Source organism: Eublepharis macularius, chromosome 2 (assembly GCF_028583425.1).
Source record: "Eublepharis macularius isolate TG4126 chromosome 2, MPM_Emac_v1.0, whole genome shotgun sequence".
NCBI lineage: Eukaryota > Metazoa > Chordata > Lepidosauria > Squamata > Eublepharidae > Eublepharis > Eublepharis macularius.
Window position 1 is genome coordinate 111,831,828 of NC_072791.1, and position 27,267 is coordinate 111,859,094.

At 43.5% G+C, this 27,267-nt stretch overlaps 1 protein-coding gene across 1 annotated transcript in view; it reads right to left on the bottom strand.

The window, feature by feature from the left end:
* Positions 1–27,267, bottom strand: part of DCDC1 (doublecortin domain containing 1) — an 807,587-nt gene that overhangs the window by 325,971 nt on the left and 454,349 nt on the right. Inside the window, exons 15-19 of the mRNA XM_054969981.1 lie at positions 23,080–23,217; positions 17,513–17,631; positions 14,631–14,691; positions 2,956–3,081; positions 2,477–2,634 (exon numbers count right to left, since the gene is read on the bottom strand). Of these exons, the coding sequence (XP_054825956.1) occupies positions 2,477–2,634; positions 2,956–3,081; positions 14,631–14,691; positions 17,513–17,631; positions 23,080–23,217 (602 nt within the window). The remainder of the gene's footprint in view (positions 1–2,476; positions 2,635–2,955; positions 3,082–14,630; positions 14,692–17,512; positions 17,632–23,079; positions 23,218–27,267) is intronic.

The window sequence follows — 27,267 nt, forward strand, 5'->3', positions numbered from 1 at the left end:
TGGTGGGTGCATGCCCAGCGGGGGCTGTCAGATCCACCTCACTCCCAGGTGGCAGGGAATCCACACAGGGGTGTACACCCATGTGGCATCCCACTGATTGTCATCCCATGGTTCCCCCCCTCAACAGCTGTCTGAGGGGGAGTGGGGGTCATCGCCTGGCAGGTGGGTCAGCCAATGCTTGGATCAGTGTCCTATGCAGCACCGATGCTCCACAAGCTGTAATATCAATAAAGTTGTGGCCTCTTTCAACTCCAACACTGTTGTCCATTGTGTTTTTGTCGCCTTGCCCCCCCTCTCCTCCCCCATTCAGCACTGGCCTGTAACAAAAGGTACATTATAAGGCAGCTTCATGTGTTCATGTGAGTGTACATTCAAATGGAGATCATCTACTAAAGTCACAAGTACTGTCTCCATCACACAGCCCAGTTGGAAATTGTTCTAAGTATATAAGCCATACAGGACAACTTTGAGTTGATCTGCAACTACTTTCTCAATCATCTTGCCCCAAAACAGCAAATTAGAACCTGGAAACATTCTTCTCTAGCATTTTTTTTTTAAAAAAAATAAAGAATGGATAACTGCCTCTTTTAAAGACTTGAGTAAAGGTCACCTGGGTCAGTGTTCGGATTATGAGGAACATTACAGATTCACTGATGTGATTTTTACAAGATTTCAGCAACCACGATGGACAGGGATTCCAGCAGTATCCTTCATAGATCTCTGCCAACATCTATCATGATAAGAAAACTGTAATACTCTATAAATGGATCAGATGATACACTTGTACTGCCTGAGCTATGGGTTTCTCCACACGAGACAAAATACACTTGAATTACATGGGTAATTTGATTGTATTTTGTAATTCGAGTGTATTTGAGTGTAATTCAAGTGTATTTTATCTTGTGTGGTTTGACCCTATCTTACAACCAACATTCAAACCAGAATCTATGCCTTTTCAATTCATCATTGAATAGCAACTGCAATCTATTGCTTCATAATTATTCTATTCCTCATAAACAGATGAAGAATATTACTGCACAATAATCTCTATTAAAAGAGTTAAGTGGAAAAGAGATAAGTAACGCTATAATCTTCCTCTCCACAAAATCTAACATGTGATTGTATGTAGAGTGCCCTAGTGACATTTAATTATTCTTTGCTAAGTACTTTGAGAAAACGCAATGTAATCATAAAAGTAGTTAATGAGATTCACGTGATTCTGATTAAAAAAGGAGTGTATATATAAAAATTATAGTTAAATTGCACTAGATTCAACAGAAACATCAGCACGTTGCTTCTGAAAGGTCAATATTAATGCATTATTAAGTAGGACAAGTGTTCTGTACCTTTTGCTCATTGAACTTCTGGGGATAACTGACTTGATGGGCAGGAGAAGTTACTATCAGATGAATTTCCTATGCATTTCTTTTGTTTAGCTTTGCAATATATTAACCAGTTGAATCTGGGACATTAAACAGCTCCTTGAATTTTGGGGTCTTCATAATCACAATGCAACTTTATATGATGTTGAATATATTGAATTGATACAGCAGGTTTCAATCTAGTAGAAGTGATTAGAACTGGTAAAATTTGCTGCTTCTTTGTCTGTATAGTCATATTCTCACTCAGGGATGGTGCAAATGTATTTTAAAGGAGAATAAAGGATCCCCCAAATCAAACATTCCTTCATCCAAGCCTCTCCCCTTTCATTCACTAATTGCCTGTGCACTTGTCTGCCTACATTCAGTTTTATATCCGGCTGCTGCAAACCTGGGTCAAAATCAGAATTGATGCATAAGAAAATGAGAATAATTCAGAAATTGCAACTTCGGGGGAATATTAAACTGGCCCTTTCCATGTAACAGAAAAATGTTCCACAATTGCAATCTGGACATATGCATAAAGCAGCCTATACGCATTCAGACTTTAATATGAGTGTTTAAGCCCAAGTGGGTTCTGGAGTGTGTTTATTGTTAAGACTGTAAGAAACATTTAAATAACAGACATAGAAGATTTTCCCTGCTGTCCCTCAATTCAGAAAAAAGATAAAAATCTGTATTTTTGTTAATTTCAATTTACTTTTCAAAAACACGTGTGCCGTGTTTTAATTCAGAATTGTTCAGATTTATGAACAATAAAAATGTATCTTCAGAAGAAAAAAAACCCTAGTGTCATAAATCACAACCCTAATGCCATAAATCATGCACCTTACTGTTACTGAATGGCTTGTGCATATTACATTAACACTAAAGACCCCAATGATCCTCAAAAATAGTGTACACATCTATCTTTTTAAAATAAACATTACATAAATGTCACCCCTTTTCATTAGTTTTGGTTAAAACTCCATGTCTGCTTGCAAGCCAGAGGGCTTATGAGATATTTCAATAATATCCAGGAAATCAATCTTACATGAAACTGAAGGAAAACATCTAATGTCATTGAACAATAAATATCAGTTCTGTCAGTGGCTTACCTTTGAGCTGAGGCCTTAGGATGTTTCTCTTCCAGCTTCCTCACCAGTGCCACTGTCAGCTGCCTGTTCTCCCTTAAGGGGGCTTCAGGCATCAAATGGGCGTCCAAAGGTCCTGAAAGTTGTTTCTCATTGCAGTTACTGACATTATTTTGTAGAACCTAGGAAATTAAGAACAAGAGAGTAATTAATATATTGTTCATTATAGTAATATTTATTTGGAATGAGGGTTTTTCAGTAGGTATAGAATGTTAACATCATATTATCACATAGGAAAGGAATAATCTTTTAAACTATGAAGAAAAGCCATATCTTTGCTTACTATGATTCTCTTTCTGAAACATATATATTTATATACATGTACTTGCCATCCAGTTCAATATGGTTGGTTTAAACAAATGTTGGTTTAAACAAATGTTTCCAAACTGTGCTTTCCAAATATTTCCCCTGGCTCTGACCTGCCTGTGGCTTGGTACAGTGACCTCTTCTGCTGAGTTGCTGCCTGTCCCTAGATGAGCTGCAGATGGATGTGTATGGTATTCCATCTGGGTCACCTCCTCTCTTACATTTAACTCCTCTAGGTAGGTCAGTACAAACTCAGGGTAAGCCTGTAGGAAAAGACAAAGGCAGAGTAGTAACACCAGGCTGTAAGCAACAGAAACCACCATCTGTACAATGGGAACTATGGGATAAAAAGTTGATACTGGGCAATGTCATAAAAAGTTAGGTTACATATACATAACTCAGTATTTCCCAAACTGAGACAGATGTACAAAATCTTTTTCTGATGCCCTGCAACACATACACAGTAAATAACCATGCAAAGCATAACTTGTAAGTATTTCTGTTGCCATTACATATTTGTTTAGGAGAGCTTGGCATGTGATTTACGCTTAGAATAAGTCAATTCTTTTTGTTTGAAATCCCCATCTGATTTTGTTACATAGAACTTCAAAAAAATTGATGCACTGTAAAACAAGGATTTACATTAGTTAAGAATTAAGCCATTACTTTACTCTGGCAACACTGGTCATACAAAAAAAAATTATTCCCCCTTCCCCTCCTCACACATATCAAAGTAGGAGTAAATAATTTATGACATTAGATGACAAAGGATGACATGTTTTACATAAAATCAGAATTAGTGAGGTTTAAGGATTGCAAACAACAGGTTCCACATTATTGACAAAATACAGTTATTTTGAGAATATTATGGTGCAAGACATGATGGGTAGGGGCTGAGGTAGGAGGCTCAGCCAATCCAGATGGAGCAGCAAGGGATATAGCAAGCTGCCCTCTTCCTCAGCCTCCATTTGCCATGGAGATTAACCCATGCTTCCTCCCTGAATACATCATAGGAGTAGCTGGTAGCCAATTGTGGCTGAGCAGGAACTTTTGAGGTTTCCCTCAGATTGTCAAAAGAGGGGGCCTGTTTTTTGCCTGCGCCATGATGTATGTGGTGATAGTTTGCAGAAATATGGTGGGTTGCTCAGGATAGGTAGGGCTAATTGTCAAACACCATGAGGCATCTCGGTGATGGGGAGGTCCAGGCCAGATGATCACATGCTGGGTGGTTGGGTGGTGTTGTGAAGGAGTGGCCGGGTGCTGAGCAGCATTTCCTGAACTTGGCAGGTGCCTCATGGACTGTCAGGGGAGGCAGATGAAGCGGGCCACCTCTCAGCACAGGAGGCTGTGTAGGCTATGATAAACAAGGCAGGCAAGAGCTGCCAGCCCGGCCTGGAACCAGAGTGGACTTGCCAGGTGGGCACCTAAGGAGAATGCCTAGGGGTGTCCACCTTCAAAAGAATCAGCTCATGGTATGAGCACTGACAGAGATCAGCAGTTAAAACTGAAGGTTAATAAAGAAACTAGTTGAACCCACATAATCTGTCTTTATTACCTACCTTGGGTCATATTTGGGGTGCTGGGGCAAAAGACATTTGGGGAGAGAGAAATTGAACAGCAATCACCTGCATACTTTGTTCCTCTTCAAGTTTACTCTAATCCTACTATATGTTGCCATATACAACTGATAAGAGGTACCCTGCTGGATCAAACCGGTGGCCCATCTAGTACAGCATCCCCCAGTGTTGCCTCCTGTTACGGGTATTCAGAAGATGGATGTGGACAAGCAAATGGCATTCTGTGGATTTTTAATAACTAGTCTAGCAGAAATTTCCAAATAGATTGAGTTCTTTTGTGACTTTTTGATAATGGTCAGCAAATTTTAAAATTATTCCAATTGCTCAGCAAGGAATAATGTGAATATTAAAATGTATATGCGGTCATACTCGTTATTTAGTTTTTAAAAGACAAAATTCTGTATCTGGGTGGTATAGGACTGGAATCCAGATAAAGATGATGATGATGATGATGATGATGATGATGATGATGATGATGATGATGATGATGATGATATTTTTAGTCCACCCTCCCCACCACGCAGGCACAGGGTGGAGTACAACATTTCAATTTGCATAAATAACAGTTACAAACATATAAAACATTATACAAATAACATTAAAACAACTTTATACAATAAATACAATAAGCTTCTCTTCAGATGGCAACAATAAAATACTACATTTCAGGACCTAACTCACATATAGGCTCATATATGGGGGGGAGGGGGGGGATAGATCTTGAGTGTGGCCGGTAGGGGCCCAACCTAGCCTCTGCCATATGCCTGGTGGAACATCTCTGTTTTACAGGCCCAGCGGAAAGATAACAAATCCTGCCGAGCCCTGGTTGCCTCAGACAGAGAGTTATACCAGGTCAGTGCCAGGACCGAAAAGGCCCGGGCTCTGGTCGAAGCCAGGTGGGCCTCCCTTGGGTCAGGGACCACCAACAGTTGTTTGTTGAACAAAGCATCCTCTGGGGTACATATGCGGAGAGGCTGTCCTGCAGATATGCTGGGCCCAGTCTGCATAGGGCTTTATATGTCAACACCAAAACCTTGAACTGGACCCGGTACTCAACCAGCAACCAATGCAGCTGGCATAGTATAGGTGTTATATGTCCCCTAATCGAGACCCTTGCAATTACTCATGCAGCTGCATTTTGGACCAGCTATAGCCTCCGGATCAGGCTCAGGGGAAGCCCTGTGTAGAGCGAGTTGCAGTAGTCTAGTCTAGAGGTAACCGTTGCTTGGATCACTGCAGTTAAGTCATGGGTAAATAGGTAGGTTACAAGCTGTTGGGCCTGTCTTAGAAAAATGAAGACCGGGCAACCACTGCGACCTGTGCCTCCATAGCCAGGGAGGCATCCAGGATCACCCTCAGGCTCCTAACTCTCGAAACCGGTGCAAGTGGTGCTCCATCAAGAGCGGGAAGCCAGAGTCTCATGCCCATAGCCCCCAGCCCCGCATGCAGGACCTCCATCTTTGTGGGATTTAATTTCAACCAACTCTGTTTCAACCACCCAGTCACAGCTTAAAAGGCATGCTCCAAGACATCTGGGGCAGAGTCGGGCCAGCCAGCTATCATCAGATATAGTTGGGTGTCATCAGTAGTGATGGGCATGAACCACATTACGAACTTCAAATACCCACGAAAATGATGATCACGCTATTATAATCCAGTGGCTCATGATTGTCCATGGCCAACGAACCAGCGCTCGGAAGAGGCCTGGTTCGGTACATTCAGCCGTGGTTCGGGAAGCCAGACACTCAGGCGCCAGCAATCAATTTCCCTGGAAACGGAGCTGGGGGAATGCCTGAACTCTGTCTGTGCTCCTTCTGTTGCCCTAGAAACCCGAATGGAAGCCCAGCTTACCTTGATCGGCAGGTCTTCCTTCCAACCACGGAGCTGCAAAGCAGTTACAAGTTGGGAGAAGACACCCAGGGGAGGGAGGGGGAAGGGGGTGTCCTGTAGCCACTGGCACTCCAATCTCATCCCTGCAAACCCTGATAGGCAGCTCTGACAGCCAAACACAGACTTCCTGCGTTGCTCAATGGGACCTGTGCTTATAAATAGCCGTGGGCTCCCAGGCTGGGTTTCACTTTCTGTGAGCAGTGGAGTGGGACAGAGCTCTTGCTTGCCACTTGCTAGCCTTTGGGGAGAGAGACTGAGAGTATAATTCAGCTTGGATTTGGGGGATAGGAATATATCTCCTCTGGTTCCAGGGCTGCTGCCTGGCTCTGGGGCCAAGCTCAGTGGGCACCTCGGCTGAGGGCTCACATTGATTATTGATCAGTGCCTGATCGGGTCAGGTCTGTGGGAGTGGTGGGCTAGGGCTCTAGTCCCTCCTTTCCTCTGGTGCCAGGGCTGCTGGCAGACCCTGGGGCCAAGCTCGGTGGGCACCTCGGCTGAGGGCTCACTTAAGTGCCTGATATGTTCAGGTCTGTGGGAGTGGTGGGCTAGGGCTCTAGTCCCTCCCTCTCTCTGGTGCCAGGGCTGCTGCCAGGCCCTGGAGCCAAGCTCAGTGGGCACCTGGGCTGAGGGCTCACCAAATGATTCTTATTATTATCACAATCCTAATCATTTTAATTATGATTCTTATTATTACTATTATTATTCTTAGTCTCTGTGCCTGTTTTGTCCAGGCATCTTGGTGTGCTGGGCTGTGGCTGTAGCCCCAGCCTCTGGTTCCAATGCTGCTGCCAGGCCCTGGGGCCAAGCTCAGTCGGCACCTCGGCTGAGGGCTCACATTGATTATTATTAATCAGTGCCTGTGGGATCAGGTCTGTGGGAGTGGTGGGCTAGGGCTCTAGTCCCTCCCTCCCTCTGGTGCCAAGGCTGCTGCCAGGCCCTGGGGCCAGTGTACCACAAACAACCAAAGGCAAACGCAAGGTGCAAAAGACCATGTACCTAACAAAAGCACCCGCAAATGAATAAATATACACACTTCTAATAATATTATCACAATATCTTAAGATCTTTAAAGTGCTTCATGCTACAAATGTACAAAGAATCAATACTCAAATAAACAACGTTCCTGCAAGGAAGTCCCTAGGGTATCATGAGTCCTTCACTGCCGTGTTTTCTTGCTTGAAGAGCTCAAGCCCAAGGTCGGGATCCCAGGAGGACGTGGTACAACAGCCAAATGGAAAAGACCTGTTGAATCTTTTTCACTTTTTCTTTTATATTCCAGGTGAAAATCAAGAAAATAGGAGGAAAAAGGCCCCAGAGCAGGGCTCCCCTCACTCGACTCACAAGTAAACGTGGCACAGCTGCTGACTTGAAATTAACATTCTTAAATCTGCTCTCTTTTTTCTTTACAGGCGGAGTCAAGAAGGCAAAAGGGAAAGGCCCAGCCGGGGCTCCCCTGGCTCGGCTCTACAAGCTGCTGGCTTTATAACTCAGCTTGTTTCAGGATGCACAATCTTCATCAGGAGCTGCTCTTGTATCACCGCAGCAGTCTTGAAACTCTATGACTGAACCACAAGCATTCATGTGCAGAAATTCAATGCACGAATGGTTTGTGCATTGAACTTCTGCACATGAATGCTTCTGGTTCAGTCATAGAGTTTCAAGACTGCTGTGGTGATACAAGAGCAGCTCCTGATGAAGATTGTGCATCCTGAAACAAGCTGAGTTATAAAGCCGGCAGCTTGTAGAGCCGAGCCAGGGGAGCCCCGGCTGGGCCTTTCCCTTTTGCCTTCTTGACTCAACCTGTAAAGAAAAAAGAGAGCAGATTTAAGAATGTTAATTTCAAGTCAGCAGCTGTGCCACGTTTACTTGTGAGTCGAGTGAGGGGAGCCCTGCTCTGGGGCCTTTTTCCTCCTATTTTCTTGATTTTCACCTGGAATATAAAAGAAAAAGTGAAAAAGATTCAACAGGTCTTTTCCATTTGGCTGTTGTACCACGTCCTCCTGGGATCCCGACCTTGGGCTTGAGCTCTTCAAGCAAGAAAACACGGCAGTGAAGGACTCATGATACCCTAGGGACTTCCTTGCAGGAACGTTGTTTATTTGAGTATTGATTCTTTGTACATTTGTAGCATGAAGCACTTTAAAGATCTTAAGATATTGTGATAATATTATTAGAAGTGTGTATATTTATTCATTTGCAGGTGCTTTTGTTAGGTACAAGGCCCTGGGGCCAAGCTCAGTGGGCACCGTGGCGGAGGGCACACAGAGTCATCTCCTTTCCTGTCCTCCTTAATTCTAGTTTGGTGGCACAATGAGTCTTCCTCTTGTGTTGGCTGCCAAGGGTGGTTGTGGGGTGAAGTGCAATGGCAGTCCTCCTGGTTCAGTTGTGGAAAGCAGTATTGGGTGTGGCTCGGGGGCCCCAGAGAGTCCTCCTGCTCCCCCCCAATTCAACTGTGTGGGCTGTGGAGGAGGCCAAAGAGGTCTTTGTGCAGGAGGGGAGAGAATCTCTCTCAACATTTTGAGGAGGGGTGGGTGGGCAATGGATCCCTGGAGGAATGGTATGTGTGTTATGAAAGATCCCTCCCATCCCCATCCCAAACTCTCAGTGGTGTCCCCACCTGCAGTCCACCCCTCACCCCGTCGTCCGTGTCCAGCCCTGCAGCGCAGCCTGTAACTGTTCGTTCTCCTTCCTCTGGGACAGTTAGCGGTTGACGTTTCAATGCCTCTATATGGAGGCACTTTCGGGCCCTTCCTGATGATCCCCGTGTGGTGTGGTGCCGTGCCTGTGATGTCCTGGTGCGCAGGGGCAAAAACCTGAAGCACCTGTCTTTGACAGCCCTGACTCGGCACCTGAAGAGGCACCACCCAAGCCTGTCTCCCTCCTCACCCAGTGAGACATCCATTGGGGGGAGAAAGGGGGCCATGAGCTTTTCTGAGTGGGGGTCAGTGGGAGGGTCACTTTGCCCTGAGGGTGATGCTGGTGAGAGCAGAGTGCTCTGGAAGGCCGCGCTTGCAGAGGTTGTCCCCTTGGTGTCTGGGACAGCGCTGCTTACAACCTCGAGGCTGATGGCTCAGGAGGCGGCTGCCACTGCACTGTTCCTCAGTGGGCCCCTCAGGTGAGGACCTGCGGTGGCTGGGGGATCAGGCACCCAGTCTGAATGACACATCCTCTCCCTCCCACGCAGGGAATACCAGCGTGCTCCTCTTTGGCCTGGCGATTGCGGGGGGATCTTCCCACTTACCCCCCACATGACAAGTCCTCTCCCTCCTATCCTTTCCGGCAAGGCAGGAAGGTGGGTGATGCTGATGGCAGCCTCCTTTGGACACTTGCGCAGCAGCTCAGGAACTGTTTCACATATAGTTCAGCCACACAGTGCCCCCATCCATCGCAAATGCAGAGCCCTCTGAGCAGGGGGGAATGGGTTGCTCGACTCATGTCCTTCCCACAAAGGCAGGAAGGTGGCCGATGTCAGCTGCTGCTGCTGCTGCTGTCATGTTTCCATCTCCCCCTCTCAGGAACCACTCTGACCTGTCCAAACAATGTCTCCTGTCCTGCCCATCCCCTACTTTCCGTAAAGGCAAGATGGCGGATCAGGTCATCCCCTGCTTCATGAGGGACTATCCTGTTACTGCTCCCTCCTTGGTTAAACAGTTCGGTTGCGATCGCGCAGCCGATTGTATTGTATAGGGATACAGTTGGTTGACAACGTGGTGGCTCCCCTGTCAACAGGAATGATGGGACCCCTTTCAGCTGGGTGGGAATGTGTCCCGCAACTCCCATCCTTTCCAGCAAGGCAGGAAGGGGTGCACTATTGGCTGCCACCACCGGACTATTCCTCAGTGGGACCCTCGGGTGAGGACCCACGGATGCTGGGGGATCTTCTCCCTCTCCCTACTCATGATAACATGTCCTCTCCCACCCACTCTGGGAATACCAGTGTGCTCCTCTTTGGCCTGGAGGTTGGGGGGGGATCTTCCTGTCCGGGGTCTGAGGCACAGCCCCCGGCCTCGCTGGGAGGAAACAGTGAGAGACAGCTGGAAGGCAGCGGCCCTGCTGCCGCAGCCAGCCATCAGAGCCAGAACCTGCCTATGCCAGGAAAAAGGGGTAAGGGTCCAAGGCCCCAGGGGGCTGAAAGGGGCAGGGCAAGGCCAGCTAGTCCCACCATCCAGGGAGAAGGCAGGGGGCTGGGCAAAGTAGAAGGAGAAGGCAAGGGCAGGGGAAATAGTGACCCAGCAGCTGCCCAAGCAGAGCCCTTACCTGATGAGGAGAAGCAGTCCCAACAGCCCAGAACCACGCCCCAGCCTATACACCAGCTAGTAGGCAATAGCCAGGTCCAGGGAGTGCCAGAAGCCAAGCAACCTCAGGTGGAGCTGCCACAGGCATTCTGGGGGTAGAGCTGGGCAGGCAGCCAAGGGGCCACAGCTGGGCCTGCCTTCAGCAATCAGCCGAGTCCGGGAGGCTTGGCAGCCAGGCAACACAACACAGCTGGTGCCAGTCAGTGGAGCCAGATCAGCTACCCCAGCTGCAACTACTTGGGGCAGCCCAGATCCAGGCTGGAAGAAGGGTGGGGTGGGGAAAGGAAACCCTATAAAGGATGGCTGGGAAGAGCTCTGTGGTGGTGGGCTTGAGTAGGAATGATGGAGTGGAGTGGGAGCGAAGCAGAGTGAGAGCAAAGGCAAGGAGGAGAGTAGATGGAGGAGGAGGAGATGGCAGAGACCAAGGGGAGTGAGTGGCACAGGTTGAGCAGGCCAGCGAGTGGAGTGAGAGGGAGTCTGGGTGATGTATACCACCCCTCCATCCACAGAGCAGGGTCCCACAGAATCCCTGCCCCCCCCTTTGACATCAGGAGCAGACCGCCCAGCACCCCGCCCAGCGGTGGCTGTGGCAAGCCCTGACACTTCCCACTTACTCCCACATGACAGGTCCTCTTCCTCCCATCCTTTCTGGCAAGGCAGGAAGGTGGGTACTGTCAGCTGCTGTCAAAATTTTCCTCAGTGGGACCCCGAGGAGAGGACCCACAGTTGCTGAGGGATCCTCCCCCCCCCTTCATGATGACCTGTCCTCTCCCTCCCATCCTTTCCGACAAGGCAGGAAGGTGGGAGCTGTTGGCTGCTGCCGCTGCACTGTTCCTTAGTGGGACACTCGGGTGAGGACCTGCAGTTGCTGAGGGATCTTCCCCCTCCTCCTCCTCATGATGACATGTCCTCTCCCTCCCATCCTTTCCAGCAAGGCAGGAAGGTGGGTACCGTCGGCTGCTGGCGAAATTTTCCTTAGTGGGACCCCGAGGTGAGGACCCACATTTGCTGGGGGGTCAGGCCCGTCCGAATGTCATGTCATCTCCCACCCACATGCACCTGCTCGGCCTGGCGGGTGGGCATATGGGGGATGCCGCCGGCGAGCAGCCAGACCCCCCACCCCCTGAAGGGAGACGGCTCGCTGCTGCCGCCCTGTGTCCACCAGGCCCAGCAGCCGCTGGCAGTACCCACCTTCCTGCCCTCGCTGGGAATACCAGCGTGCTCCTTTTTGTCCTGGCAGGCGGGCACATGGGGGCGCCACTGGTGAGCGGCCAGACCCCCCACCCCCTGAGGGGAGGTGGCTTGCCGCTGCCTCCCCATGCCCACCAGGCCCAGCGGCTGTCAGTAATACCCACATTCCTGTCCTCGCTGGGAATACCAGTGTGCTCCTTTTTGCCCTGGCAGGCGGGCACATGGGGGTGCCGCCGGCGAGCAGCCAGACCCCCTGACTCCAGATGAGAGGCGGCTTGCTGCCGCCGCCTCTCCTTGCCTGCCAGGCCCGGTGGCCGCCGTCAGCACCCACCTTATGTACACTTGGCCCACATCAACTGGTGGCTCTAATTGTATCAAGTGGGAGTTTCCTGGGGGTCTTGGATTGGAGAGGGTGTAACTCCAAGATCCCTTTTGCAATCTTGTCCAAACTTGGGTGATGGCTGTAGGAGAGCCTGCAAAAGACTCCCCGGGATTATGGGCTCTCTAAGTGCCACAGGGGCCATTCCGCGCCCCACGAACCGCAAACCGGTTCGGCAACGGAAAATGTTTGTTGCGGTTCACGATCTTGGGATCATCGTCAGCACCGAACCGCGAACCGCTGGTTTTGTTAAATTTTTTTGGTTCATGCCCATGTCTAGTCATCAGCATATTGATGACACCCAAGTCCAAAACTCTACACCAGCTGGGCAAGGGGGCTGGTGTATATCGGGGTTCACAATATACATACTAAATGTATATTGTGTATGCCAAGGCAAAAAGTCGAGCCAGGGAACCCAGCTACAAACAACACATCAAATTGCTTCTCTCTCTCTCTCTCTCTCTCTCTCTCTCTCTCTCTCTCTCTCTCTCTCTCACACACACACACACACACACACACACACACACACACACACACACACCAAAGCACAGATAGGAAACTGACATGGGTCATGGTTGCTGTTGCTTTCTCCACCTCATCTCTGCTCACTTAGTGGATGGCCTAGATGTTGTTGGCAGCTGCACTCTTATTGCTACTAGTGGAAATTTGACATGATGGCATGGGTAAGTTAAAATTGTCAGAGCAAAGTTCAGCCCACAAACCTTTGGCCATGGTGATCCATACTCTGATCATATCCAGGTTAGATTACTATAACGTGCTCTATGTGCCTTTGAAAACTATTAGGAAACTTCAGTTGACCTAGAATACAGCAAGCAATCTATTTTCAGGGGCTGGATACAGAAATCATATCACCCTTGTATTGAAACATTTACATTGGCTGCATATGTTTCCAGGCACAAGTTAAAGCCCTAAATGGCTTAGGGCCAAGATCATTGAAGGACTGCCTCCCCCCATTTTGTACAGCCTACCAAGTGAAATTCTTTTCTCAAGACTTCCTCTCTGTGTCCCTACATGAGGAGGTAAGGCAGGTAGCAACCAGAGAAGGAGCTTTTGGGGGGGGGGGCACCTTACCTGTGTAATGCCTTCTCCCTTTAAAGATCACCTAGTGCCTATTTTCCTTTCCTTTGGGAATCAGCGTTGCATCTTTTTATATGTTGTATGGGCTGCTCATAGCCTGAAGACTGTTTTATCAATAACATTTTAGACCGCTCCACTTTAAATGCTATTGTGACCTGGATTGCTTTTATGGGGTGCTTTTATAGAGTTTTTTTAATTTACTTGGATTGTTTTCTTGATATATTCTTTTTGATATAATGTATTTGCATTGCTTTTACTGTCTGTTTGGTTTTTTTAATTGTTGTGAGCTGTCTTGAGCAGGTCCAGAGAGCTGGCATATAAATTTTCTAAAGAAATGAATACACTTGGTCACTGCAGTATCTCCTGACCTTTTCCACCTGCCCATCCTGTCTGCCTTCTCTATTTGAAGCATGCAGTGCCAAAGTAATCCTGAGCTGTGCATAAGCAAGATATCTAGTCAGATGCCTTGTCACTGCAGCACATAATGTAGTGGTGGTAGGAAGTACTGTCAAGTCATAGCTTATTTATGGCAACCCCTGCGGGGGGGGGGGGGTTCAAAACAAGAGACTAACAGAGGTAGTTTGCCATTGCCAGCCTCTGCACAGTGACCCTGGTCTTCCTTGGAGGTCTCTCATCTGATTACTAACCAAGGTCAACCCATGCTTAGCTTCTGAGATTTGACAAGGTCAGGCTAACCTGGGCAATCCAGGTCAAACTCATCGGGGCTTTTTTTTCAGCCAGAATGTGGTGGAATGGCATTCCAGCACCTCTTCAAAGTTCAGCTGAGATGAGGGGGATTCCCCCCTCCCATGTGAAGCTGGGGAAGCTCCAAACAGGCTCTAAACTTCAGCTGAGAGGAGGGGGACTCCCTCCTCCCAGCTGAAGCTGGGGAAGCTTCAGTCACTTATTTCACCCAATGGGATTCCCTCCCCCTCCCATCAGGAGAGGGAGGAAGAAGAGGAGGGAACCCCTCCTCCCCTTCCCATCAAGTGAGGGGGAGAGGGAAGCTTTGAAAGCTCAAGCGTAGCTCAAATTTATGACTACAACAAAATTTGTATATCAATGAATGGTACTAAGTAGAACAAGTAGCAAAAGCTGGAATTAAATGGATGAAATAAAAAAAGGAAAAGAACCGGAACAAATTCAAAGTTGCCATTGCCAATAAATAAAAAATACACTATTTTAATAAAATATTTATGATGCTTCAGAGCAAAATTGGCAATGCAATAATGCTTTTAAAACAATGTGGATACCCCCTTCCCCTGCTTATTTTGCTGTTCATGCATCAACATTTTCATAGTATCCATGGGGGAATCTGAAGAAAATTAAATATATAAAATTAGCAGTATTCTTAAAAATATATAATTTAAAATATCACACACCTTAGAATGGATACAGCCATCATTTCCAAATTTCCAATACTGATATACATTGTTTTTGTCTCTGAAAAAGAAATATTTATTATTGTATTTTTAAAACCTATTGATAATATAATAGTTATCAGAATTAGATTTAACTATTTCATTTGGACAAGCTGATTTTTCAAATAAATATTATTACTTAGGAAAATAGTGTATTGGTGTGGGTCTACTGAAGCTGATTTTGTGATTTCTTTTCACCCAGTTCAAAGAAGCACTATTTGTGCACCAGTTGCAAAAAGTATGATTTTCAAGACATGTTATACTTCACATAATCCAGTTCCACGTGGAAGGCACTGAAAGATGACCGAAAAAAGTCACTCCAGGCTGAAAGAAAAACAGTATCCACCCAGAGTTGATTGAGGTGGTGCTGTGGCTCAGTGGTAGAACATTTGCCTGGCATGCAGATGATCCCAGGTTCAGTCCCTGGCACTTCCAATTAAAACAATTGAGTAGCAGATGATGTTAAAGACCTCTAACTAATAGCCAGAGAGCAACTGCCAGTCTGAGCAGCTCTGGATAGACCAATGGTCTGATTCAGTATAAGTTAGTTTTACATACTCGTACAAGTATAAATTTAAATGTTACTTATCTACTATTTCAGAAATACTGAAAGATTTTGATCCGCATACTAAAGTCTAACACATTTGGATACCCTAAGAAAGCAACAGATCATGTGTTCAGCTTAACCCTGCATAATATATTCTGTAAACATAAAGCAGAATCAGCACATAGACTAATTCTAATAGGACATATCTTAGGTATGACCAAGTACAGGCAAATTATTCTCCACTCTTCTGCCCTACATGTGATAATTTCAGCGACAACTTCTGATATTTTTTGCAGTGTCTGATCACAGAAACAACATACCCATATTTGCTACAATATTTAAAATCTGTCACACTTTTGGGATTTCATATAATGTCCTTTAGGTTACATCCAATTTGATAGAATTTTAAAAACTCTGTTTCAATCATCTGTTGAAATATATTGTGTGATCTTTCTTCTGAAAGGATGTAAAAGTATAAAGGGCCCAGCAACCCTTGTTACTGAAACACTAAAAATTTAATCCCTAGTAAGAGACATTGCACATTAAACTGCCAAATGCAGAATATGTTATAAAACAACTGAACATATACAATGCACAAAGAATTACCGGGACACCAAACCAAACAAGTTTGACTGTGAAGGCCCAATACTTATAGTTGTCAGATAAACAGGCTTGGATCTGCTGGTAATTTCCACTAACAGAGGGAATTTCTCATACAGTGTGACTTCCTCACCTCCTCCCATCTGCTACAGTCCAAAACACCAGACAAGTCTGCACAGGTCTATTTCGCTGGTTCAGTTCACATATGGCAGCTTTTTTCATAACTGTCTACACTAGATTTGCTGCCATGAATAATCACTGTGGCCACTATGCGGCTTTTCTTGGGAGAGCTTGTACCATGACTTAAAAAAAAAAATCACGTTGCAGTAAGCTGTCTCCCCGTGCATACTCTTTATTCCATTTTTGGTGTACTACCTCCACCCCCTTACCCTCTGCCAGCCCACTGCATTGTGAGTGGCTGCTCTCGTCTAGCAAGCCACTCCCTCTCCCCTCCTTTCCAATCTTCCTTCCTTCTTTCCTCTTACTTTTTTTTTTTAAATCCAGCACAGGATCGATGGATTGCTGTACTGAAAGCAGGCAGGGGGGAGTTCCCTTTTTATTCTTTTTGCTTTGGCACTGGTGGTAATACTGTATAGGGGGCTAAATATCTGGGTAACAGAAATAATTGAGTTTTAGATTCTCTTTTTATCTCATGGTGGAGAAACAGATGCTTGGGGGCAACAGAGAAGGAGGCAGGAACGGAGCTTTGCCGGTGATTCATCATTGCTCTGATGAGAGTAGCAAATGGCCACATACAAGCTGATTCCATGCCTTTCGGCTTGACTCCAGGGAGAGTGAGGAGTTATGTCCCAGGTGCAGAAGGGGCTACCCCTAAGAACAGCACAAGGGAGGGAATCAGAAGGCTGCAGCTAGAGGAGGAATCCATGAGCCTATTCTGTCCATGGAAATCTTCCATTGAATCCAAGCCATATACTCTAGTGTGGTCTACTGAAAACTTGGACTGGGATTCAGGTCCCAGCTTAACCATAGTTTAAGCACTTGGCATGGCACTGAACAGTTCTGTCAGCCTCTGCTTTTCGCCTTGCAGAGTGGACTGCCTTGCATTGTTGTTGAAACCATTCAGTTAGTATCACATGGCATTTTGTGCACTACACAAAAACTCAGACAACAGCTTTTGGCTTGTGCCTCTTCGCAGATGGACAAATGCTTCAAACCCAAGTGATCAGGTTAAGGACATTGAAAAAATTAAATAATCCCAAAGGATAATTTTACTTCTTTCACACCCTAAAAGAGAAATTTACCTGCTTTGCTTAATAACTCAAAGGCAGAGCTTTCATCCAGAAATCCCAACTGCACATCCTACACCATCCAGATACATTGTAGGCACTGAACAACATGCCATACTGAAGCATTTATCTATTAATTTTACATGACAGAGCAAGCGTGAAATATAATAATTCTAAAACTATTGAAAACATTTGTCTCACTCACTATCCCATCTCAGTCCCAGCCACCCCCAGCTGTTTTAGAAAGAAACCTCAAAAGTTATTTAAAATAGATCATCAAAGCAAAGGCAATGTCTGAGAAGAATTTAATACTCCAAAAAAGAAGGATAATAACCATGTAGATAATAAATGGAAGGCTTTACCCACTGAACTACAAAATATTTAAGCACATTGTGATAGCATTCACATGAGCTAAATAACTATACCTTTAAAAAGCCATGTATCAATACCTTTTCTGCAGGTTTACTTTATAGCCTTCAAGAGGAATGCCATCCTGCATCACAGCTCTGATTGGATAACCAACAGCCAGACAGCTTTGTACTAGAGCTCGACTTAGAATCATTCCAGCCTTTCAATGAATGGGAAAAGAGGGTTTGAATAAGTTAAAAGAACCAGAAAATTCAACAATGTGTTACAAATACAGGGGTCATTATGCCTGAATAACTCAGGATATTAACAGTTGGAGAAACTGAAACACTATCCACAACTTAGCAGTCAATGAGCCCTGCTCAGAACCAGTGATCTTCTGTACAACAAGGGTGGTATTTTACAGTTCAGTGCAAAATAGAACACAGACCCTTGATATCTTCATTTGTCCTTTTCCTCTGCATATTTCACAGTGCAACGATTTAGGGTCCATAACGTGTCACTAGCTATACGTATAACTACAGAGTTTACTTGAAATATGTATGCACGGGGGGAAAGTTCAGTGAACTGCAAAGATTGCAACAAATCTATAGCCATGGAATCAATTTAAAGTTTTACTCTAAATCTAAAATAATGTTGGTTAAACATCCTTTAAAGACTTTGTTTTTAAAATAGTAGTTCTGCTCAGCACAACCACACATCAGGACAGCTAGGGTAAGGGCAACCATTTAATTGCTTATTAAAATTATTTCTTTTAGGAATTAAAGCTGTAATCCTATGCATATTTACCTGGAATGAAGTCCCATTAAAAACAACAGGAATTGTTACTAAGCAAACATAGTTAGGGCTGGGCTGCAAATCAGTTTTAGTATTTGTTATGAAAACTCAGGATAGCCACATTAAATGGTAAGTGCAGATTAAATATGGTTCCTGGTCATCCTTTATTTCTTTTATGACCCTTTATACTGAATAAGTGGTCTCCACACATGTTCAGTTTTACTTATTAATACTCCAACAATTCCAGAGGACACTGATTTGAGGATTTTTTGACCAGTACTACTTTACTACAAACAGCATAGTGTGGGCATTCATTCTCATCTTCTGCCTTCCTAGCAGCTAGACAAGCTTTGGCAATTCCTTTCCCATACCTTGCACTAGACAAGGGTCTTACACAATTCTAAAAGGAGTGGGAGTGTCAAAAAAAAGTCAGTTCATCACAGAGTACAAATAAAGAAGGGATGGACACAGAGAATGGTTCTAGCTGAAACTTAAGGGAGAAAGAAACTACTAGTACACAGACCAGATTTGAAAAAGAGGGTATCTGACTATGACCTGAAACTGCCATAGTCTAAAGGAAAAACAACTTTCAATTAATCTGGGCATTGGTTTCATAAGAAAGGGATTGACAGAAGATCATGGGGAGCCACAGCAAGCAGGGAGGTGATCTGTTTTTTTTTTAAAAAAAAACACTGCACTATCTACTGATCATCCCATATCACGCAATGTGGACCTACCACTCTAGCCAATGGAACTATACTAACCAACAGAGCAGAAAATAATATGTAAGGGTTTAATTCCAGTAGCCAATATTACTGAGAAGTTAGCTTCCACTTAAGGATAAGTTCAAGGATATCAGTTGGCCGTGGAGCATCAAGTTGAAGAAGCAACAAGCTCTGTTTGGTGACCTGAATTTTGGTTGATGGGCAGTGGTCACAAGCAATGACTTTTGCATCTTTGCCTTCTATAACATCTGCAATATCATGACAGAGTTTAGGAGCATAAGAAGGAAAATAGAAGACTGGGAAAATATACTAATGAAATACTTATTGTCATTTTATTGGCTGAATAGAATATTATTGGAGAGATCTGACAGTATATTCAGAATGTGAACTCTTATAAGCCATCTGAGCTTATAAGAGTAAAATGTGTAAAAAGAGGTAAATGTCCTCATTACCTAAACATAGCTCTATAAACCAGTAATTAACCTAACAGAATATATACAAAGTGCTAGGAATATTGTTACGTTATTAGGGATAATATGTTAAAATTCTTTCTACCTTATCAGCCTACTGGAGCCAACTATTTTTATTTATTTAAAATATTTATTTCTCCTGAGCACATCAGGAGACCCATGGTGAATAACAACAATAAAAAATTAATAAAATAAACATTAATATAATAGATTTTTAAAACTTCTAAATGTCCATACCAGCAAGATATTCCCTCTTTATGCACACTCAGACTGCTTCAAATGGTCTATGGAATAATTCTGTTTTGCAGTCTCACCAGAAAACCAAGAAGACAGGAACACTCCTGACCTCTTCCAGGAGACTGTTCCAGAGAAATGGGACAGCCATTGAGAAACCTTGGGCCCAGACTGTTGCTGTGCATGCCTTAGGCAAGGGGGCTATTGCCACTAGTAGGCCTTGGCTGGGAAGAATAAAGGTCCCACATGGGAATTTGCAGAGAGAAGTGACCCTTCAAGTATGTGGGCTCCAGATCATGAAGGGCTTTAAAGGTGAGTACCAGCACCTTGAATTGGATCCAGAAATTAATCAGCAGCTAGTGATGGACCTCAAAAGAATGACATGTTCCCTCTGGTAAGCCCCAGATAATAAACAGGCTGCCTCATTTTGCAGTAGCTGAACTTTCTGAATTGCCTTCAAAGGCAACCCCATGTAAAATGTGTTATAGTAATCTGGTCTTGAGATAACTGAAGCATGGCTCAATGTGTCCAGATCAGGAGTATGCAAACAGGAAGCCAGCTCCCTAATTAGAAGCAGCATCGTTCACTGCCATGAACACCTTTTTCTCCAAAAGGAGCCTGATTTAGCAAAGCTCCCAAGCTTCTTTCAGTGAAAGCTGCATTCTATCGATGTTAAGAAAAACAATCCCATTTAAAGCAGTAGCTCTTCCAGCCTGCATCACCTCCACTTTATCTGGATTCAGCTTCAGTTTGTTATCTCTCAGCCACTTAACCACCAGACATAAGGCCTAGTCGGAGACTACAGCAGCTGGTGTCGTACTCAGTGTAATATATAGTTGAGTGTCACCAGCATATCGATAACAACCTACTCCAAAAATGTGGTCAAGCTTATTAAAGAGCATTAAATAACATGGGAGGTTTCACAGAGCCTTCTGGCACCCACTATGTCAGCTCCCAAAGGAATGATTCAGCATCTCTTGGTGCAACCTTCTGTGAGTGGTCTGATGTAAAACACCTGTACCATCTCAATGCTGCTCTGTCCAGAACCACTTCAACATTCCAGGCACTTCAGCAGTATAGCACAGTCCATCATATCAAAGGCTGCTGATAGAACTAACAACAATAATAGAGATGAATTCCCTTGCCATCTGAAGATGGATAGTCCACAAAAACACCACTGAAGATATCTCTGTCCCAATCCAGGCCTGAAGCCAGATTTTAAAAAATCAAGAGTAGATGCCTCATCCAAGTATGTCTGGAGCTACTGTGTGACTCTACCTGTTCTATACTTTCCCTCCAAAAGGGAAGGTTCAAGACAGATCTACAATTGCCCAAGGCTTACTTATCTAAAGATGCATTCTTGAATAAAGTTCTGATAACTTAATCTTTCAGGGGTTTTGGAAAAAACCCTTCCATCAGAGCCATTCAAGATCCTCTGAAGCAATAATGCCCTCGTGCAGGATTTTACAAGTCAAGAACATCATGGGTCTTTATTGCAAGTAGTACCATCACACTCCCCAGAATCTTGCCAACATCAGTCTTGGAAAAAGTGGGAAGCAATAGCTATGCCACATACTGAAATATAGATTGAAGTAATGTTAGACATTGCAGTCAAAGAAAAATTTGCCATCAACAAGCAAGAAATAAATCTGAAATATTATCGCATTTGGATTGAATCCGTGTGGGGTTTGGGTTTTTTTTTTTTTTTGTAGTAACATGTCTATATATTAGGTTATATACAGTATGGAGTTATCTGGTCACTTTGGGGAGAAGCAGAAATTTTTTGCAACTTTCCCTATTTCTCTGTGAGATCCCATTGTTCACCTGTGTCGTACTATATCATAGATCCAGCAGAGTTAGCAGTAAGCTTAAATCTGGTTAATGTATACTGATAAGCAGGGCTTTTTTTTCAGCAGGAATGCGGTGGAACAGAGTTCCAGCACCTCTTGAAAATACTCGGCAATAGGACATGAAAGTAATATTATTTCAAAGAATCCCATGTGTTTCACCCTCATTTCCCTCTTGAGAGTTCCACCACTTCTTTTCCCAGAAAAAAAACCCTGCTGATAAGGTCCTAACTGAGCAGATAAGTGTAAGGCTGTCTAACTTTAGAACTAGGACGAACTCACCCCATTTTGAAAAGCTACTTGCTAGTGGCTTGTGTCTTCATCCGATTACTTTTTTAAAGGGGAGTTAAAATAAATGAATAAATAGAATTTTTGAAAAACTGAGAGGGGCAGGAAAATTTGGCAAACTCCTTGAGGCATCTATTGATGAAGGGATTTTGCCTATCAGCTGTATGACCAGGGACATGGGGAGGGTACTCCCTTGGTACTTGGCAGCATTCAACTGAACTTTGGCTGCTATATAGCACAGGGGGATGTCGGTGGGGCTTAGCACATCTCAGCACAATTCTGTGCAGAAAAACCTCTTGGCACAATTCTGTGCAGAAAAAGAATTCAGCGTTAAAAATGTTTTTGCTACGCCTACATTTTAAAAAGAATTGGGAATTACTGGCAGCTAGTGAAGTTCTTAGAGCACCATCAAGGTGAATTGTTGGTAATCAACACCTGTCCACACTCTTATGGCCATATTTTGAATTAATTGAACAATTTTAGAAAATTAGCTATCAGGCAGTGCCAGATCCCTAGCAATCCAGATAGAGCAGCTAGAAGGGGAAGAGGTTAGCTCCATGTGTGGCATGTCCCAAAATCACACTTTGAACTTGAAGGAACTTGTTAAAAATAATAGCATCAGTCTGGGAAACAGATCAAACTGATCAAAGCAATTGTGCCTAGATGGTGTTATAGGTACCCCACCCATCTGTGTACTGACTAACTCAGTGTTTAAGTTTGAATGGGTCTGAGAGACTTGACAGGCAAAGAACTGTGCAAAAACATCACAGCTAAATGCCAAATCATTATTTGGAGACTCTTTCCTGGGAGTTGTCAATGGCCTAATTAATCTAAATAATTTACTGGATCTGATCCAGCTGATGCAATGGTAGTAAAGAAATAAGATTTCTTCATAGGCTTTTCCAATGAGCTCTACAGTATGTTCTGTCAGATTCAGCCTGAGTTTTCTTCCACCATCACTCTAAACTTCAGCCAGCCCATTTTAATACATCCAACTCCCATGTAAACTAAGAGGCTGGAGTTCTATTTGAAGGAGGTAGAGGTGAAAAGCTTATTCTGATGCACCATCAAAAGACCATTTCCTTTGAGTCAGCCCATCTGCAACCCTTTAGAGATAACCATTTTCAAATGAAACATAACCATGGACTACATGGTGTAATGCATTCATGATCACCTATGTATGTATGAATTACCATTCAACCCATTCTAAAGTTTGGTTCCAAAAAGTTTTTTTAAGGTAATAATCGGAAAACATCTGATTTCCTGAATACATCAATAACATGGATGCCATCTGTTTCCTCTATGATACCTTTGTAATCAGCCACATATTAGACAGAGGCCATACAGCTGAAGTAGACATTAGATTGTGATGATCTTTTCCTCTATGAAGGGCTTTCCTCATGTTTTCCACGGTAACTGACAGAAGAAGTACCATCTGAGGATCATTCTAAAAACAGTAACAAAAAATCATTGATAATTGCTAATCATTAATACCACTAAAATACTACAAAATACAGAAAACTTTGCAGTATTTCTTACCATGTAACATCATCCTAGAAACTATAATAAAAAATTTGATCATGAACATGAAGACATAGCATATTGTTACACTGCTTTTGGACACTGCTAGATTTCCTTCATATGTATAACAAATTTGTGTTCAGTAATTCATTAATGTGTCATGTGATTAACCTAAGTGCCATAGAAACATGCCCAAAGCAGGGGACATTGCCACCGCCAGAGTCATTATTTGAAGAAAAGGAACTTGATAAGAAGTGTGATCATTAGGGTTGCCAGCTTCAAGTTGGGAAATTCCTGGAGATCTGGGGGGTGAAACCTGGAGAAAGTGGGGTTTGGGGAGGGAAAGGACCTTGGCATGGCATAATTCCATACAGTCTACCCCCAAAGTAGCCATTTTCTCCAGGTGAACTGTGGCCTGGAGACCAGTTGTAATTCCAGGAGATCTCCAGCCATTACCTGGAGGCTGGCAACCCTAGTGATCATACAAGGGAATCATTCCTTGTAAAAGAAAGGAAGAGATTAGGGAAAGATGCTACATACAGAAAGATGTAGGTCACAGGCAGATCATATCCAAAAGCAGTCTGAGTTAGTAGGAGTGACAAACACTCTTGGGAGCTGATTTTTTTTTCTTTGAGATTCACTTTCATCTAGAACAAAATCCTACAGATGAGAGACCTCCCAGAGACTATGACAGCAATCCTAAACATGTCTATTTAGAATCCTATTCAGGTCTGTTTAATAGAGCTTACTTCCTAGAAAGTGTTCTTAGGATTGCACTGGAACATTCTTCTCTCATTCAGAAGACAAATTAAAATGAAAGTAAAACAAGAGAGAAGAATAAAGATATAAATGACATAAGAACTTTTCCAATGGTAGTTAAAAGTGTGAGCTAGGAAGACCAAATTTCACCACAACCATGAATTTGTTAGCTTGCTTTAGAGATAAGCATAAGTCCTCCATCTGCAACATTAGAATAATACAACTGATCTACATTACAGAGTTCTAGTAAGGAAACTATATGTAGATTGTTTTGAAACTAAGTTTTATATAAATCCTACACATTAATATTAGCTGGGCTAGTTATCATCACAGCATGGCAAATTTAAAAGGCTATCGAAGACACAAACTCAGAATACAGGCAAAGCTGCCCCCAAATGTTTGATTTGCTCTTACCTGTTAGCCAGCTGCAGCAATACTTATATGGGAATCCCCACAGTTTCTGTACAATGGGAACTTATGTACCATTAATCTTTCACTAAAGGCCGACGGCTTAAAGCAATACACGTATTTGCCCTCTACATTCTAAGTTGCTGTGAGAGGCAAGTCAACTGGGTGGAAGATTGTAATAGATGGAATGAGAGAGAGATTACTACGTTGTGCATAACACCTGCTGTAAGTCCCCATAAGCAATGCCACTGGCTTTAATCTTATCACAATTGATTGTGTGGTGCAGTGGGGAGGAAATATTGGCCCTTTTGTATTCATTTGAGGTTGGCACCCAACACTAATACCATGCTGTTCTTTAACAGATATAATGTTAGATATTATCTAAAACCACCAGATTAAGAAAGTACATCACACCCAGTTTCAGATGATATTATAGTTCCCAAGGAGTGGGAGCAATAGAGATACTGATATAAAGAATAATGGTATTAACGTTCTTTATATTTGGAGGTGGTTCAGTTACACACATCTTACAATTTTGTACTGCAAAAATTAGACAAACTGTGTGTTGTAAGATGTCCTACCTTACTCAGTATTTATGCACTACAGATTAACATAATTTACATTTCAGTAGTACAATATTGGTCAATATTTTGATTCCTTGAACTGTTACCATTGGCATAGTCTATTTTAAGAGAATGAAAAGAATCTTTTTGACCCACAACTAGGGGTGTGTATTGAGAACATTTTCATTTCAGTTTTGAATTTGGGGTTTCCAAACTATTTACCATTACTGTTTTTTTCTGGGTAGAGAGTTGCTGGTTCAGCTCAAATCCATTTTTTTTATAATCATGAATTTCAGACCTGTTTTTTGCAAGACTTTTGGGGGTAGCTGTTTTTGAAGTTAACAGCACCAAATTTGCACAGAACACAGTCCTCCCCCATCGACCCACTGGGTTTGAGCACATACAACAATGGCATTTGCTGTTTACAGATCCCAAAGAATGCTTGGGGGAGGTGTCAAGGTAAGCGGTGGGCAGCTGTGTATGCACATACTATACTTTTTGAGGGATAGGTGGGGAAACAAGGCTCTGGGGCAACTGTTTTCTCACTTAACAAAAAACCTTGTTGACCATTAGTCCCCATCCCTTTAAACCACTGAGCCATCAACTTTTTCCTCAAGTACACTAAGCACAGACAACAATGGACCCCAAAGACATTGGTGCTGGTGGATACACACTGGGGAAGGAAACTGGCTGGCAAAGTGGTAGTGGGGAAGTGGCAGCACCCAAGCAAGAGAGTGCTCAAACCAGCACAGCACAGCAACATTAAAAAATGCTGCTTTATGTTCACTTTTTCTTTTTTTTCAGTGATGATAGGGCCAATAAATTATTATCTTTGTGTCCTGCTGTTGCCTGTGGCTACCATGTTTCTTTTTGCTTTGCAGTTTCATTCCCATAATAAGAGGAGACTCCTTCCTTTTGACACTCAGTGTCCTGCTGCAAAATGGGGTATTCTCACATTAATTGCCACCAAACCCCATCACCTAACTGCAGGCAGGCAGCATGATTGTCTGAATCCTCCTCAGAGCCTCATTTCTCCACCCACCCCCTTGAAAAGAACAGTGTGCATTTGCACATGTGTGGCCAATGCCTGTGTGCACACAACAGGCCAAAACATATGAAAATAAAAAAACAAACAGATCAGATCCAAGCTGGCACCAGTCCACCCATAATAAAGTAGTAATGGAATAGAATTATTCCAGAACCCCTGGAACTGAAACTGAAAAGGAAATTTTCTCAGTGCACACTCCTACCTGCTGCTCCTATCATTACAATGATATATTGATATAGTGATACAAACACTGAACTTTTTAAAAATGAAAATGAAAGCCGGGGGGGGAGGTAGGGAGGGATGAGTGGTTCGAAAGTGATGAATGTCCAATCATCAAAAAGTGGGTTGGGGGCATCTCAGAATCAGCTTCAAAAAAAGATCAGGATAAAATTGGTCTCAAAACAACCAGAAAATGGGGTGTGTGGCAAAACAAAGAGGAAAAAAGACAAAAAATGTGTATAGAAATCAGACAATAAATGAAAGCATTACAGGCCAAAACCAACAAACTAACAAGCCCTGTGCAGAAAACCCCTTATATTCAATAGTGAATCCTATGGAAGTATACAGAGTGATTTGTATACAAACATACATATGCACATAATGTATGATATAAAGAACTCACAATGATGTTAATGAGATCTGAAGAAACAAGTGCACATCACATTATTTTTCTTGCTCCAATTAAATAATGTTAGAACTTGTGCTTTGAAATTTAAATTTTTCTCTTAAAAAAGCAGAAACCAATTGCACAAAAATATATACAACAGCCACAAGAACACTGCCTCAATGCTGACTTATCAAAATAAAATGCCAGTAATCTATCTCAGGTCACTGATACAGTGATAAAAGAGCAACAGGCTATAATTGTCAGGGTTATATCTATCTCCAGATTTACGAACGTGGATTACATGTCACAATTTGACTCTGTTGGAAAGGTTCTGCCTGTCAATAAAAGATTAAAAATAACAGTCAGGGGCTGAGTATTACTATCTACACCTGATGACAATCTTAATATGTGAGCATCCAGAATATGAGACTTTTGCCTTTTTAGAGTGTAATCCTCTTAGCATCTTGTATACCTCAATAAGCTTTAACATTAGGAAATAAAAAGTACTGTTGGTGTCTGGCCCGTTTGCCTTGAATCTAAATTCAAGGAGTTACTCTTGAAGATATCAAATTATTATTCACAGTAGTGAAC